This window comes from Bradysia coprophila, chromosome IV (assembly GCF_014529535.1).
Source record: "Bradysia coprophila strain Holo2 chromosome IV, BU_Bcop_v1, whole genome shotgun sequence".
Taxonomy (NCBI): Eukaryota; Metazoa; Arthropoda; class Insecta; order Diptera; family Sciaridae; genus Bradysia; species Bradysia coprophila.
Window position 1 is genome coordinate 6685544 of NC_050738.1, and position 17968 is coordinate 6703511.

The window sequence follows — 17968 nt, forward strand, 5'->3', positions numbered from 1 at the left end:
CGGAACACAGGTCGATTTTGTGACCCTTTTTTCCACCCCGTCATCACCGTTCACTTGAAAGGATGTTTTTCTGTAGACGGTGTAATGCACTGTAGACGGAGTATACTCAGCGAAGGAATGACGAACTTTTCGAACGAGTGGCTGTTCCACAGGTTTACTACAACAAGAGTACATTCAAAAAGTTTCTTCTCTTTTCGCCGCTGTCGAGGTGCCGGTGTTTGACGTTTCCAATTCATATTAGTGTAGCGTGCAGCTGTTTGATTCGTGGATGTTGAAAATCACTTTTTCAAGTTTAAAACAGTTTGATTTTACTGTAAATACTGCCACTTCTAAGCACTTCTAAGAACTAATTTAGTCAAGAAAAAATGAAAATTTTTCTAAGGCAACGTAATCGTTCAGTTGGCAAGTACTTACAATAATACTGAGATTATTCACACCCGTCTGCATCTATCAAGCTTGAAACGCTGATTCTGATTCTTTTCGCTTGTCCACCGTCGTTTTTCAAACTTCTGACTTCCAAATCCATTTCAACATCGCGCTTACAACATTGGTTCGCCGGAAATATGAAAATGCGGCAGAGTATCCGTCGATTCCATCGTATGTAAATCAAAGTCAGTAATTTTTTTCTTTGTAATTTTTATTGCATGTAAAGAACTATTACAATAATTTTGTAATTAAAAAACATTTACATTTTTGAAAAGAAGCTTTAACATCGTTCAACACAATCAACAGAATTGATTTATTGTCTAAACCTACAACTCATCAGAGTATAATGAAAAAAGAAAATTAAAATTCTTCAATTTTTTACTAGAAAGGATAGTTAACATTAGATTGGGGAGTAAATATTTATGTGTGGGACCAGGGGTTTTAGGTATAAAAAATACGAGAGTTAGTTTTATTACTAAAAGGATATCATCGCTACCATATTGTTTACAGCACGCTTTGCTTTTCTATAATTTTTGATTAGTTACATATAACTCTAAATATATGTTGATATGATGTGGTGTGAATATATTCAAAAATGACATACAAATTTCGGATCATGATTTGTGTGCTTGATGAAGTAGATGTGGTGTGGTTATGATTTGTGATGCTAATTATGGGAGGGGGCACTAAAGTATCTCATACACTAATTATATGGTAAATATAGTTGAAAGTTTACTAATTGATCGTTTTTATAAAAAGCTTCTTACTGAATAAAATTAACGAAAAAAAAGCAACAGCACATTTGTAGGCCGAGATCATTTTTTTTTTAAATTAATTGTTTACAATTAATCAAATTGAATTTATAACGTTGGCTCAGTTTACCAATCAAAATGAGTTTCCTTTAATGTCCTGCAATTTTGTCTATACTTTTGTCGTAGATTGAGAGCCTTAATTCGTATCAAGCCTTGGTTTAAAGATTATGCCATATTATGCTTGTTATTGAAAATCATAATTTTGAAAATTCGGAAAAATTCCGAATTATTTTTAAAAAAATTCCGAAAAGAAAGTTCAGAATTTGTTCTGGTTGCGGTCAGAAATTCTGACATTTCAGAATTTTTCGGAACTTTTTCAAAAATGTTCGGAACTTTTTGGAAATTATTCGGATGTTTTCCGAATTTTCAGAATTAAAATTTCCAATTCTTAGCCTGGCACATTACATCACTACACAACAAGAAGAGAATTTAGGAATTTTCGACTTTTATTTTTGAGACTAGAAGGGACCTCAGGACGCGCCACACAAGTTGAAGATTTAAAAATCTGGCTTATCTGACACGACAAACGTTAAAAAAAAATTATCTAGGAAATTGCATCTGAGATATACAGTGAAACTGCGCCTATCTTCATTAGGGACCTCCTAAAGTTTAAAAACAAAAATGGAAATAGAAAAACATGATTTCCCGTATCGGCATACGTTGCAAATTGTTGCCTTATAAGAGACTGATATTCTGTGTATATTAAGAAACTAGACTTTCCAACATGCACCGCAACTTGTTCTTAAAATCGTTACAATTTTCAACTAACTTCTGAACTAAATAAATCTGCTACGAATCAACACAAATAACGGTTATATCAATCTATCTAATCTATCTAATCATCACACTGGTTCTTAAGTCTAGAGAAATAACACCAATTAAGACAATGTCTACGAAATTAATTAAAGATGGAGAACGGGTTTACTACTCACACAAATTTTAATTTAATAAATTTTGATGGAATATTTATCTCTCTTTCGTCGACACATAGTAATTCCATTAATTGATTAACAAGAACTTGATGCACTCGAAATGAAGAATAATTAAAACGAAAATGGTTTTGTCTTGAATCGGTTTTGAAAATCTTTTAAGATCTCAAGATTAAATATTTTCGTTTCTTTTTTTTACATTTTTATTTTTCTCGTTGTTGTATTTGACACTATGTTTTGATGGTAATATCGTGTTCAACGAACCGAATTTTAATTTAAATTTTTTTTTTCTTTTATATCGTTTAGCAATCGAATAAATTTTTTTATGTTAATTGAACTTAACGCACTGATACAGAGTTGAAGCAAGAAACAAACAAAAAAATTATTCAATTTTGTCGAAAGTGAAACTTTTTCCATTTTTGCCTAGCAAAAAAAATTGGCAATAAAAACGACGACGAACAAAAATAAATATAAAAAGAGGAAGGAAAATTAAAACTAATTACACTCGAGTTGGAGTGCCCATGAACGGACGACGTCTAGGACTCGGTGAATTATTGTTGTAGTGGCGACGCGGTACTTGTTGAATGTCTGAATAGGAACGATCTGCAAATGGGATGGATAAACAATGAGAATGGGGAAAATGGCATTTTTAGTGTGCGAGCTCGTTTTGTTTGTTCTTGCAAAAATGAACAACGTGAACGAGAGAAAAACAAATGGTAATTGAGTTAGCTTTTAATGATATTTGTTTCTGGAAAATATTTAGAGTGTGAAAATTTGTTGCTGATGCAAACGATAATGGGAAAAAGTAAGACACTCTCGGCGTGATTTACGGTAATGTATCGGACTAGGGCAAGACAATCTAAGGAATTCATTTAACATGAAAATGATAAAAACAAACGAATCATCTCATCGTGCAAGTGAGTGAATAATTAAAATTAATTGAGTCATTTGTTTCTGGGGCATTTTAAGTTAGACAAAACCAATTCCGACGCCGTGTTTGAAAGACTGTGAGAAGAACGATGTTGCAAATTGAACTGCTACAAGTTTTATAATGATAAACTTGAGGTCACTATTTTAGGTGGAGTCTGAGTGTGACTATGGTTTGTTTCGCGCAAAGGAAAATAAATTATCTTGGTCAAGTGATTGTCCAATACTCAATGCAACATTTCATTTTATGAACTGAATGATGTCATTGCAAAGGTACGGAACGGGTCAGGTCGACCTGAAACCTGAAACTGGAAGCTCAGATCTCTACTCAGACTATCTGAATCTGATCATAGCTGATGTAGAATTGAAAATATTTAACTGACCTAAATTTTCCTGAAATCTGAAGACCAATAAAAATTCAGGTAAAACAGGTCATCTTTCGGGCAAACTGACCTGATCTACATGAATTTCGTTTGATTTAAGATTACAGGTAAATTCACGTCAGTTCAGTTCAGACTCAGATATTATCAGGTCGACTTAAATTTCAGTTGCAGATCAAAGAAAATAGAAAACAGACTAATACCAACCTCTGAATTTAATTCCTTGCGCTTCGTTTATGATCGCTGCTAGAGCGGGATGTTGCTGATATCTGGGCAGAGCGCCATTACCGTTGCCATTGTTGTTGCTGTTGTTCGTGATGTGACCATTGCCGTTACTTTTGTAGTATTTATTCTGATTGGGATCGTACAACTCATTCGAATTCAATTTGTTCATAGATCGAATCGATAGTTTGTCCTCTTCATTTCGGATGCGCAGAATTTTATCCTGAATGCTGTTTCTGTGGAGTGGGGAAATAAATACGAATGATTGCTAGAAATTACACAAAATCGACGACATTTTCGCCTTTGGATAATAAGTTATCTGTTAGCGACAACAAATAGAAAAAGTTCAGCGTGTTTGATTACTATGGTCTTATATACAAAACTGGATACTTCAACAAATGAAGTAATAGATTTTGCATGAGATACCTCGATACCTATTAACACCGAAAAAGTCTTACTGCCTTGATATCTTGACTTTATTATTTTCTTTCGGACTCTGAATGGAAGTTTTAAATTAAGCTTCAGAGAAAATCAAATCAATTTTAGGAGGATATTTTAGTAAAAGTCGTCATGAGTTGAACCAACGGACCAATCATACTCAGTAATATTGGAGGCTCCCAACAAAGTAAGCGACCGAACAAAGACTATCTTGAAAACTTATAGTCAACTTAAAATAATTATTTCCATGAAAATAACGATTTACTGTGGATGAAGGCACCAAATTTAACTCAAAAGGGAATTTCATATACCAGGTAACAACACACAGTTTGCATAATTTCACCTTAAAATAATTCACCGAACCCTAAATAATCTTCAATTTAAAGGTAATCAATCATTGAATTCAATTACGAAATAAAGACCACATTCGTACTCACAAGCACATCGTTCCACATAAATTCATTTCGCAATGTTTTGGCCCGAAAACATAAACACAAAATTCGTCGATCCAAACAAATTTTAAAATAAGAAAAATTTAAATTTTAAATTAAATGAAATGTACCAATCTGCTCATCCCATTTTACGGAAAAGCTTTATTCGGAAACGAAATTTATTTTGAACATCCGAACTAAAAAGCCGCCCGAAACCACCCTGTTCAGTTGCGAAGAATTTGTACAGACAATTTCTCACAAAACATCACAGCCTTTTCCCTTTGTAATACGTATTCAACGAGTATATATATCTACAAAGTGGGATATATTCACCTCAAACCAATGATATTTCCATTAGCAGCACGAAAGCTTCCTCCAGGCGATACAAGTGTGCCTCTTGATGAACTAACACCCGTGTCAGTGGAATCCCTAGCGCCCGCTTTCATATAGTATACATCACGGTAGCTGGATGGTCGATGCGTCGATGGTGGTGTATCCAGACCACTATCACATGCCGATATATCAATTTCAGTAAGCACTTTACAGGAATATGAGAAAATATAATTAATTTCCATTGTGTGTATCGAGTGTATGAACTCAATTATAAGATTGGTCTTTTACACAACATTTTAATTTGTGTGTATATACTTACACGAGTGTCTGACATCGTTCGGACCGAGTGGTCGACGATACATCCATTCCTCTTTGTCGTTGCCGTTTTCACATTTTCTACCACCATTCCTCACATTTCCACCGTGTCCGTTGCCAACAATCATTCCATTGCCCAACAGAACACCACCACGTCTCAACTGTACTTCATTATCATCATCATCGTAATTCTTATTGCTCACTCGCTGTGGCGTTCCACAAAAACCATTTGAATAACTACTATTGTGCATAAGTGGATATCCATTAGCATTGGCCGAATAGCGTGAATTGTTGTTGTGATAAGGGAGTTTTTGTGGCGTCGAATGATTGGTTGATATGCCACAATTCTCATTAAAACCGGTTAAATCGGGCACGGAATCTGAGAGCGCGAAATGATGATTGCTAACCGAATTCGATGTTTTGTGTCTGGGCAGCAGCCAATCCTCTAAAGCACTAGAATATGTTCCACCTAAGCCCATGTGATTCGTTTGTAACGATGAATGGCTGGGCGGTGCCGCGAGTGATGCACGCGATCGGGGTCCTTGAACGTTACGCAATGCACGTCGACGCTCCTTGCTACCTAGTGTACATTCCTGGAAATATTTTCGGTTCGATAAGTCGATGATGCATTGTTGGGAGAATTTAATTTCATCTGAACAGACTACATACATCGAGTAACTCAAACCAATCTTCCAGACCCTGGTCACAACGCAAGAGTACTCTTCCTTCGCGATTTCCAAGAAATAGACCAATTGCTGAGTACGAGCGACGGTTTGACCATTCGACTTTTTCAACATCAACTAGTTTGATCTGTGGATAGAAGAGAACCATGATGAGGATTTTCTATTCGTCTAGCCGTTTAAAAGTTTAAAAATGAGGTTTACTTCACTATGACAAAATTACGTCAATCTTTTGGTCAATTTAGCCTTTCACAGACGGCACGCAAGACAAGTGTAATTAACCAGTCCCTAGTCTTATTATCAAATCTACTACTTCTACCATAGAACCTTTGACGTAATTAGTTTTGACTTGGCCTGTGCTATATTTCGCATTAGCCATAGTTCATCGCTTATTTTGTAACAGATGACATAAGTGTCCACTAAGGGTTCACAAAGTACGGAAACCAAACGACTTCCGAAACTATCTCTTTACGTTTCAATTTCGATGGTGTAAACCAAATTTATTTCGAATGAGTGGTCACCCGAAGATTCGTCGAGAAAAGAAGATGGGAAAAGAAAACGTAAATAAAAAAATCGAATTCCCCTTTAGGGAAAAAGGCTAATAAATCACATTTAAAAGCCGTGAAAAAGACAACATCAACGCTGTGTGTGCCACAAAAAAGCCTTGACTTGACTTGCCGTTGTCAACAAATTTATTATTCGTTCCATTTGTCTTTATTACCCGAACGAGATGAATCATTTGTCAGTACGACACATTCTGTTTTAAAAAATTATGCTTTTTTAACATTCATGAGTGAATACAATGGCTTTCTGCCTACCTACACACAGCATCATCAGAACGATAAACGTAAACATTCAAAGCAACAAAATAAATTGAGTTATTTTGAACAGAGATTTGCTTTTGATGGAAATCAAAGTATTTTCGAACAAAATTGAAATGAAGGTCAAGGAAAAAGCGCTGAAATATTTCCCATTTCAACAATAAGCTTTGTTTGATGTCACAAGCAAACAACAAAGAAGTGGCTAATCTTTTAATTTCTGCTCTATAAGGAAGTGACAACAATTTTTAATTTTTTCGTTTAAATTCGTAAAAATTTCAAGATGCGCAATGGAGATTAGTTTCGAATGAATAGTAAAAGGTGTGGGAGGCGCACTCGTGTTTTACATTTTAATTAACAATTATTCAAATCAGTCATCATGTGTGCCAAAGTTATTACTCACTTTTACGTTTACAGACAGTAAAAAAAAACTCATAAATAAAAAGGTCTTGATTCCATTTTGCAAATGTTATTACGGCAAGAGAGATCATTTTTTCTGTAATTTATTTGTTAAATCCGGATATATATAAAATCATGATTTGTGCGGTTAGTTATGATAATCGCCCCTTATATGCAAAATACGGAATTACTTTCTTCTATCGAAATCGAATTCGTTTTATTTTCCATTATGCAAATCGGATCAGAAATGCACTGAATCGTATACGAAAATCTCTGTCAAGTAGACTTGTTGGATTATGCCTCACGCACGACCGTGTTTAAGTACATCGACTCTTACATCATTATAAAGGTCTCAGATGTCTCATAGATACACGCATGTTCACGTAAAATGCAATAGGCTTTCTAGCTTCATAATTGAAATTGGATGATTGAAAGCTCTGATAGTACGAATTGATGGATTTTATGAAAAAATTGTGAATAAAACAGTCCGATAAATGTTACAGTAGAACCAAGAAAGAGTTTGAGGGATTCTTTTGAATTTCGACTGACCGAAATCGGCGCTATTTATTCCGTGACTTTTTTATATATGCCTAGTTAGACCTTGGTGCCTAGGCCCCAAAACCAGTCTCAGATATTTTTGATCTTCCATACCTGGCTGGTTGTAAGTGGCCATAGGTCGAAAAATGGGGTTTCATAGTCCTGATCTCATTTCCGTAAGGTAAAGAGGACACTGGCGTGTGTGGGTTCGTTGGAAAGCTGAGGTCGAGTACTCCTGGGGAACCTCGGTGAACTTTGATGAGTGCTGTGACCTCACTAATGCAAGTATTTGATTAAATTATTACTTGTTATGAATGTGGAGGACCTCAGCTTTACGGCGATACGAATATTTAGTAGTTTGGCGGAGTTAAACACACAGTTCTCATCTGTTATGTAGTATCGTGCCAAACTACTAAATATGGGTATCGGTGTAAAGCTGAGGTCCTCCACATTCATAATAAGTAATAATTTAATCAAATAATTGCATTAGTGAGGTCACAGCTCTTATCAAAGTTCACAGAGGTTTTCTAGATTCTGAGAAATTTTCCCGGATGTCATATTTTCGGCCGTTTATCATCAACAATTTTGAAGTGAATATTTGCCCCGGTAGTACTCGACATCAGCTTTCCAACGAACCGTGTAATCGCCACCTTACGGAAATGAAATCCGGAATACGAAACCCCATTATTCGACGTTTGGCCACTTACAACCAGCCAGGTATGGAAGATCAAAAATATCTGAGACTGGTTTTGGGGCCTAGGCACCAAGGCCCAACTAGGCATATATAAAAAAGTCCCGGAAAAAATAGCTCCGATTTCGGTCAGTCGAAATTGAAAAGAATCCCTCTTTGCTATCTTCACTTCTTCACATTCAACCTACTATCGAACATAAAGATCTACTGCAGCCTATATCAACCAAACGATTTCCCATTTAAATATCATCGCAAAAACCATTAGAACTTTCAGGAAAAAAAATATTTTCCATAAATAAAAACCGAAAGCAAACCGCTATACTAATCTTAAAGCCAATAAATATAAGCAACTCTGACTGCATGTTTTATGAACACACTCAACTACCAGGTAAATAATAAATGAGCTAAGAAATTAAGACTCAAATACAATCTCTTCCTTTTTCGATAAAAATGAATTATGGCCGAATTTTTCCGCGCCAAACCATCTATCTGTGCCCATTTCCCACCTTGCCGGTTAGGAACATCTCTCGTAATTTTCTTATATTTTTGGCGATGTTTGAAAAAAGAACAAACCAGAATAACCATGGCAAATGCAGCTCGCATAAAATATCCATTAATATTAATACGAAACCGAAAAATATGCAGCATAAATTAAAATCGTCGGTGTAACAAATTACGGGGGGGATAGTATACAACACATGCAAAGAGGTCTTTTGTTTATGCTGTTGTTACGTGTGGGGATGGTACGGTTTTTTTTTTCTTTCTCTCCACTACGAGCAGGGAAAATTCAAGAGGGTCTTTTATGCTTATTTGCATTGATTTTATGTTCATTTTCAGTACATAAAGTGCGGTAAATTTGCATGTGAGACTGAGGTAGGTGTACGTAGCACAATAAATTCAAAGCAATGTACTTACAACACGTACACATCATAAGACTAATATGAATTTCGTTCAATAAATCAAAACATAATTCATTTTATTTGAAAATTCTAATGAATGTGCTGGAAGAGTTACCACTGATTTATCGGTGAAACAGAGTGTTGGTTAGGAGATACACCTAAAAGGTAACCGAGAGATAATTAATTAATGTGGAGGTGCTTGAGAAAGAGATTCGAATAAATCAAATTGTTTAAGAGTAAAATTTTATCAATTCAAATCACGTAATTCTTTTGCAGCTCAAGAAAAGAAAACACTTAAAATCTCTTACCACGAAAATAAATTAAAAATAAAAATCTTAAAACTTTTCGTGTTTAAATTATCAAACCACCTGTGTCCCTCGTGCGTTGTAATTAAAAATTTTATTTTTTTTTGCTTTATATTCGGAAAAGGCAATCCATTACGTCATTGCATTTGAAAAAATATTTTATTTAAATTACAGAACTAATCACATTACCGGTCCCATATAATAACGATCTTCTCTTGATTCAATATGTTGCCAATTAAACTCAAATTTCCTCCAATAAATTATATGGAAATGACGAGATATATAAAAATCTCTTTTTGCCACCCTTAAAATAAATTACTCGCCATTAACCTTTGATGAACTGTTAAGCCCTAACACGTTCAATATATGTGTTTACACACCGTTTCGTCGAGTATTTACAGGAAAAAAAACCCAAAACGTATACCTTCACCCAAACATACATAGAATTTCATCTCTTCCCGAATACATATAAACGAAAAGCTGTTTTTTTTCCTTTCCGCTTAAACACCCGATACTGAAAGCACATCCACATAAAATTCACTGAGATATAAAATTTACCAGCAAATTGCACCATGAACACGAAAAAAAAACTTTAATGGCAAACCCGACTCACCTTAAATATAAATTGTCCCATGTCTGAAATTCTTTCGGTGGCTGATCCAGTCGCTCTCTTAAAACAATGGAGATAATCTCGAGTTAGCACAAAGTACCTGTTGGTGAGAAGAAATGAAGATGGGAGTAGAATAAGATTTATTTTATTTCCATTTTATATGTTTGTGTATATATATGGGACAGGCGGGGTGAAAAAACGAATATATAAAAAAAGATAAACAATGGGAAATCTGTGGAAGAACCAAAACATTGGGTAAAGTGGATTCATTTGGGGTTTTCAAAAAGCTGTAATGTTTATGTTTTTACAAAGAGCTTGCGGATGGCAATAATTAAACAAAACCGGATAATTGAGCACGATAAAATTAAACATAAGGACACGGTTATATGTTCTTGTGCACTTGTTGTTTGTCATGGTTGATATGACTTTGTATAAAGGAAAATAGGTGGAGAAGTCTACTCTTCCAGTGATAGTTTTAAAGTCAGCTGAACAATATTTTACGCGCCCATGAAATTTTGACTATAAGATTCACCGTTTCCAGTTAGACATCTGTTATCGGTAACGATCGTCAAATAAGTTATGACCTCTCATTAGCGCTCTTTTTATGTGCAAAAGTAAATATCAAAACAAGTGAAGTCAAAGCATTTTTATCAAACATTAGAACATGTTTTAAACAAATGAAGTAGCAGATTTAATTGATTATTCACGGCTATATGCTTGGTATTTGAAAGGATTATAAAAATCTTACCGTGCACTGACTAACACTTGGAGATTTATCTTCTTTTTGTGAAACAAAATTGCAATAGAACAATTAAGACAAACTTACCGCTCCTTCCATCGAGAGAAGAGCCTATCTCTTTGTTGCCAGAGTAAACCTCTTTTGATCGGTCCAGATATAGACTCGATAGGTATCCGACCGGCTAGCAATGAGTGCTGGAAAGATAAATAAAAAATTTTAGTAAGAAAAATGTTTTCCTAAAAATATCTTCACTTTCGTGCCGATAAAAATACAGCCAAAAACATGGAAATCCGTAAAATAACATAAAAATACTAAATTACTTCGGACAGAATATTGGGAGTGCCGCACTTTTCGGGCCAACAGTAATAAAACCCATAACCTACGCACAAGAAGCGCTAATAAATGAATCTATTTGGCAACAATGTTGTACACACACAGCCTATCAAAAACACCACCACTATAATTTATCGTGAGAAAACATACAGAAAAAAATGCGAAGCAAATATATCTCCACACCGCAAAAATATGGAAAGGTTGGAAACCATTACACAATATTTACTCCATTTATAGGATGTCATTAGTCATTTACATAATTTTATGCCGTTCTGTTATTTGTGGAGGACTGGGGATAATCGCATAAATTTCCATTCATATGGAAATAAATTTTATTTTCTGTTATCAAATCAACACTCGAGAATAAAGTAGGATATCAGAAAACCTGAATAGAGGATAATGTTATGCTGAACCAGGAAAAAAAATCCCCTTCAATGTGAGTGAATGCTTGTATACGTGTCGTATTTATATAGAGAGGTTTAACCTTAAGAATAATCTAAATGTTTGAATTTTATTTTATGCCATGTTATATAACCGTACAATCATTTTATTAACTTGACTTGGAAGCTAAATGTGACGTGTGGTGAGGCCATCATTATTCGGTATCCGATGGAATGATATATAAATTCGATTGGGACAGAATAAAGAAATCCTTTTTTATTGATCGGCATATGTGATAACAAAAAAAAGAGTCTTCGCTTATTTAATATTATGTTGTTGGAACACGCAACTTGAAAAAGATTGAGAAATATCTTCGGGTTTCATTGATTTATGGTAAGAACGGGCAGCAGTTGATGTTCAAAATAAATGAGAATCTGATATTTTTTACGGCCATTTTAAGTTGACGGCCATTAGGAACGATGGATGGCTCGTTGAAATTAACTAATTAGGTATTTAAAGGAATGATTTAAAGGGTAATAATCTCGGTAATAACCTAGAACCTACACAAAGATTAATGGCTCAATTTTTCGAAAGATTTGTTATGAATGTGGATGAAATTGGACTTAGAAAGCAAGGGGATTTAGACCATATCATAGAAAATTGATGCTGTTATTCTAACTTTTCACAGACTGTCTGTATATCAGCAGTCGGATCTATTACTTCATTTAATTTAACAATTTTCAAGAGATTGATTTGAAATCTTTTACTTCAATTTTTTAACATGATTTTCGCAATATGAGACAAAATAGTCAGTGTCAGAGTAAATGCATTTGGACAAGTGGAAGGATTAGAATCTCCAAATCTTGTCTTCTGGCAAGCCCGCTATTTGAATGACCCCGCAAAAATTAAAACGATTTTTTTAAGTGAATGGAAGAGCGGTCATAAACACGTTGCATTTCATTATATAAAATTTGGTCATGCGGAACGATCAATTTCATTAAGAATTCGAATCTATCACCTCCGACCTAAATCAGTTTATTACATTGTGCTCAAACCATCCTCAATTTCAATTCACCTCCCAATACTTCAAACATTCAAACACCGCGAGCCGCAAACTTTAAAATGTTACAGGGTTCAGTAGAACTACTGAGAAGATAAATTGAACCTGAACATGCTATAGCGACCAGGCACATAGCATCAAAATGACTTCATATAAATAAAACAGAGTAGAGAAAGCCATTTTCTTCATTATTTTAATGATTATCTACGTTGTAATCGCTCGCTTAACGATGGTTCAAACATCTCAATTACGAGCACTTGTAGTGTAACGAGTAAAAATTGTTAATAGGAAATTTACCTTTTAAACAACTTTGCTCACTTACTCCATTCGAATCTGTCGATCTTTCAAAACAACATATAAAATTCCGAACTTAACACAATTTCCATTTTGCAAATTACGATTTCTTTCTTATAAAATTATAGTAATTAAGTGGATCACATAATTTGCATACAAAAAATTGCTGTAATTAAAATGAAAATGAAACAAGAAGATTACGATCGTCTATCCATACAATAATGTTACGTTGCTGGTTGGTTCGAGTTTGTGTATTTCTGCACTTGAGAAATTTTTACAGGGAAAAGTGATTTTTTGTTACTTTCGTTCGATAGTTTCAGGCTTTAGTGGAAACCAACTGAAGCACACGATGTCATAGATTTTTCATTTAATTCATTTCCACAGAAGAATGGTCGGGCAACGAGCAAGGTAACAGTTGAGGGGAGTTAATTAAATTTTTTCAGACACCTTCAACCGGTGAATGAAGACCACTGACTACTCGTTGTATGTCGGTCGCTAATCAATTCAAATCACTGAAATGAGACTGAATGCTTCCAACACTTTGGTTGATTCGGTAACATTAGATTGAATTGCTTTCACATTCGCACATATTTGCTACATTTTTCACACACAACGCGATATATAATCTCGTTCGTAATACACATAACATACTCAGTCTTATGTCAATATTTTTTTTGTTCGGTCTGAAATGTGAGCTTATATTGACGGAATCACCAATCATCTAATCAAACATTTGGCATGGATAAAGTAAACGAAGATGTTTTTTCGTTCGTTCCTTTCGCCTATAAATGACTATGTGACTTGAACATATCATTAACCTGATATCGTTAAAAAAAAGCGTTTATTTACACAAAATCTAACATCATTAAATTAGATGAGCTCGCAAAAAATTGCGTGCTAACTTTCGTCGCCCGCAGTTTTGATATTTTGTACTCATACAGAGCCAATAGAAAGAAGAAAAACACAAAACTTTGGCTAGTAATTATATGAAACGCATAAAATGTATGTGGGCCACAGAGTCAAAGGATGGAGAGATTGTGGGAGGAAATTCATTGAAAAATCATCTAACACCCACCACTAACCAAAAATGTCAGCTTTCTTTTTTAAGTAAATGACAATCGTATGGGCAGTGAGCAGTGCACAGAGTGAAAAACGATAATTTGTTTTGAAATAGTTGAAGCCTCAGTTCAAATATCAAGAAAAGGTGTCAGGAGACAGACACTCAAAAACCACTAAATTCTATAAACGAAGACTTCGGTTATTGAAGAAAGTGTTATTTTCAGGGAACGACGTAAGCTTGTCCTGAAAAATTCCACTTTTCATCACTCGCAACGAAAATAGTATGTTGTGTTACAAGTATTGTAATGTTGATTTTTTCAGCACTAGACCCAAGTTTTCCTTACGAGCGGAGCGAGTAAGGAAAATTGGGTCGTGTGCTGAAAAAATCTCATTACAATACGTGTAACACATCATGCTTTGTGCCAACCGAGAATTGAAATAGACAAATGCACAAAAATTCAGAATTTTCATTGTAAACAATCACTCTTCGAATTTGATCGATCACGTTGCTTTGCATTTTTTTAAAACGAATGCTGTAATAACTCATACGAATTTCATTTCAACACTGGTTTGAGTGTTGTAATAAGCCATGAAAACGGGTGTTGTAATTTTGGACATTTCAATCTAGTTATCGATATTGAAATCCGTCGTATTTCAATTCTCGGTGGCACAAATACTATTATCACATACGCGTGGATGTATGAATTAATTAGGAAGACAAAAATCAGGAATCCAATAATCAGTAGACAAAAATCAGGAAACATTATTCAGGAAACACAAATCAGGAAAAATTAATCAGGAACTCCACTTATTAGGAAGCATTAAGAAAACCATGAATCAGAAATTGTAATGAGTTTCGGGACAAAATAAATTTCGGACAAAATATCCACATCAAAGTTTATAAGGACGTGCAAGGGGGGATACTCCCCCCTTGACCCCCCTTTGCGGGGGCTGCCGCCCCTCGACCCCGCTTTTTTATTTTTTTAAATTCTTCACGGCCTGCGGCGCTACATCATCTGTAAAAAACATAATATTACTGGCGTGCGCAATATTGTACTTATGTATATGAAGTGAATTCCAATACAATCGAGTCATAATTTATTTGTCTTCCAATAACTATCGAACTGAACTTACTCGATATATTCTCATATGCTCAATGAGCATTGGTCATATGCTCGACTATTCCCGGATATAGTCGATGTACTCGAATAAAGCAGACGACGTCCTCTAATATAGTCGATGTCCTCAAATATAGTCGATGTTCTCGAATATAGTCGATGTCACGTAATATAGTCGACATCCTCGAATGTAGTCGATGTCCTCTAATATAGTCGATATCCTCGAATATAATCGGTGTCCTCGGATTTAGTCGACATCCTCGAATATAGTCGACTTCATTGAATATAGAAGATGTTCTCGAATATTGTCGATGTCCTCGAATATAGTCGATGTCACGTAATATAGTCGACATCCTCGAATGTAGTAGAAGTCCTCTAATATAGTCAACTTCTTTGAATATAGTAGATGTCATCTACTATAGTAGATGTCATCTAATATAGTCGATATACTCGAATATAGTCGATGTCACGTTATATAGTCGACATCCTCGAACGTAGTCGATGTCCTCGAATATAGTCGATGTCATCTACTATAGTCGATGTTCTCGAATATAGTCGATGTCCTCTACTATAGTCGATGTTCTCGAATATAGTCGACTTCATTGAATATAGAAGATGTTCGAATATAGTCGATGTCCTCAAATATAGTCAGTATATTTGTAGATGTCATCTAATATTGTCGATGTACTCGAATATAGTCGATGTCTTCTAATAAAAACGATGTACTCGAATGTAGTCGACATCCTCGAATATAGTCGACATCATCGAATGGCGAGTTATTGGTGAGAGTCTATGCAACTCTCATGAAAAAAAAAAACTAATTTTTCTTCCAACTTTTCATATTTTTCGTGTTACTTGTTTAATGTTTTCCCAATTTCACATTTTCCCAATATTTGGTTTCGTAAATATTTTTCCTAATTTACGTTTCCTAAAAATTTTTCCTGATTTTTGGTATTCTGAATTAAAATTTTCCTGATTAATGAGTAATACCCATACGCGTGGTGTTCGGACGTCAAAATTACTTAACTAGAAGTTTAATTCAAAAATTACACTTCAGGTCTATGTTGTTGTCTCGTTTTCGCTTATGTGATAATAGTATGTTGTGTTACAAGTATTGTAATGTTGATTTTTTCAGCACTAGACCCAAGTTTTTGGAAAATTGGGTGGTGTGCTGAAAAAATCTCATTAGAATACGTGTAACACATCATGCTTTGTGCCAACCGAGAATTGAAATAGACAAGAGCACAAGAAATCATAATTTTCATTGTAAACAATCACTCTTCAAATTTGATCGATCACATTGCTTTGCATTTTCTCAAACGAATGCTGTAACAGCTCATACAAATTCCATATCAACACTGCTTTGAGTGTTGCAATATCACATCAAACGGGTGCTGAAATAAGTCACTTTACAACACTAAAATGAGTGCTGAAAAGAGTCGTATTTCAATTCTCGGTGGCACAAAATAGAGTACACACTTGTCACTATCTGTCTCGGCAAGCCTCGACTTCATCGTGACAAGTGTGTAATAGTATATGTTGTGTTACAAGTATTGTAATTTTGATTTTTCTCATTACAATACGTGTAACACATCATGCTTTATGCCAACCGAGAATTGAAATAGACAAGAACACAAAAAAAACATAATTTTCCTTGTAAACAATCACTCTTCAAATTTGATCGATCACATTGCTTTGCATTTTCTCAAACGAATGCTGTAACAACTCATACAAATTCCATATCAACACTGCTTTGAGTGTTGTAATATCACATCAAACGGGTTCTGAAATAAGTCACTTTACAACACTAAAATTTCAATTCTCGGTGGCACAATATATATTATTTAAGTCTGTCGGAAATACTTAGATCAAATCATGTAATAGAATCGAAAACTGTCCTAATGATGTGCTTTGACAACTGTGAAAGGCTACCACAGATATTGGAACTCTTGTAGAAGATTTTACATTTTCAACCTTTCCAATTCGATTGAATCGAATTTACACAAAAAGTTTCAAAGATCAAAAGTTTCACCTGCCATTTTTCGCCGTGCTCTTTAAATTAAATAAGAATCCGTTCTGAGGTAAAGGTCAAACACTCAAAACACCACTCATCCATTCTCCAAGTTCAACAGAACGTTTCATTAGATAAAATCAGCTTATTTCTCATCTAATGTGTCTATATACCCATCAGTCGTCTCCAAATAGTGAATTTGAAGCATTTACTCGACACATTCGCAATGGAATGACCACCGATATCACTCTGTAGCTTTGTGTGTATATCAAAATATCCCCAGCATAATGGTATCCATAATACTTTTGTTGCTTTAATTCGTCTGGACCCTCCGAAAAACGAAACGACTGACAAATAGTCTTATTGAACTCTCTGCCATGAGCCAGCATTGAGAATCAATTAACTGGATGATGTTTGGGATTTTGATGTATAAATGAGATCAGGTAAAATGGCTAATGGACTTACGATAAAATTGAATAAAAATATATATTTAGCTTTGGTGTAGTCCGTGTAGTCGGACGGGCTGATAAGCATTGTAGCTTTTCGGTGTATGAGAAATTGATGATATTTTTGTTGTAGATTTGTGTATAGAAAACGATTTTCTTTCTCTACCTTTTTTTACCTTCATCTTTTTGATGAATCGATTGTGTGTGCTTACCATTCACTGGTATTGTGTACTTCTGGACGTATAATAAACTTATATTGACATTGTTCGCATGGTTCAATTCACTCGAAATGTGAAAATCATATTTACCTTTGAAAATGAGCAACATCAGCGTATGTATAGACACTACACCACACACTACTCGTATGCGTAATAC

The 17968-nt window shown here is 34.8% G+C and overlaps 1 protein-coding gene across 3 annotated transcripts in view; it reads right to left on the bottom strand.

The window, feature by feature from the left end:
* Positions 1–2356: 2356 nt before the first annotated feature.
* LOC119066754 (uncharacterized protein MAL13P1.336) overlaps positions 2357–17968 on the bottom strand; it is a 67942-nt gene continuing 52330 nt past the window's right edge. For all 3 annotated transcript variants that reach the window (XM_037169385.1, XM_037169388.1, XM_037169387.1), the window contains exons 3-9: positions 10979–11085; positions 10156–10252; positions 5883–6023; positions 5218–5806; positions 4899–5103; positions 3682–3932; positions 2357–2770 (exon numbers count right to left, since the gene is read on the bottom strand). In XM_037169385.1, the coding sequence (XP_037025280.1) occupies positions 2667–2770; positions 3682–3932; positions 4899–5103; positions 5218–5806; positions 5883–6023; positions 10156–10252; positions 10979–11085 (1494 nt within the window). In that variant the 3' untranslated portion in view covers positions 2357–2666. The remainder of the gene's footprint in view (positions 2771–3681; positions 3933–4898; positions 5104–5217; positions 5807–5882; positions 6024–10155; positions 10253–10978; positions 11086–17968) is intronic.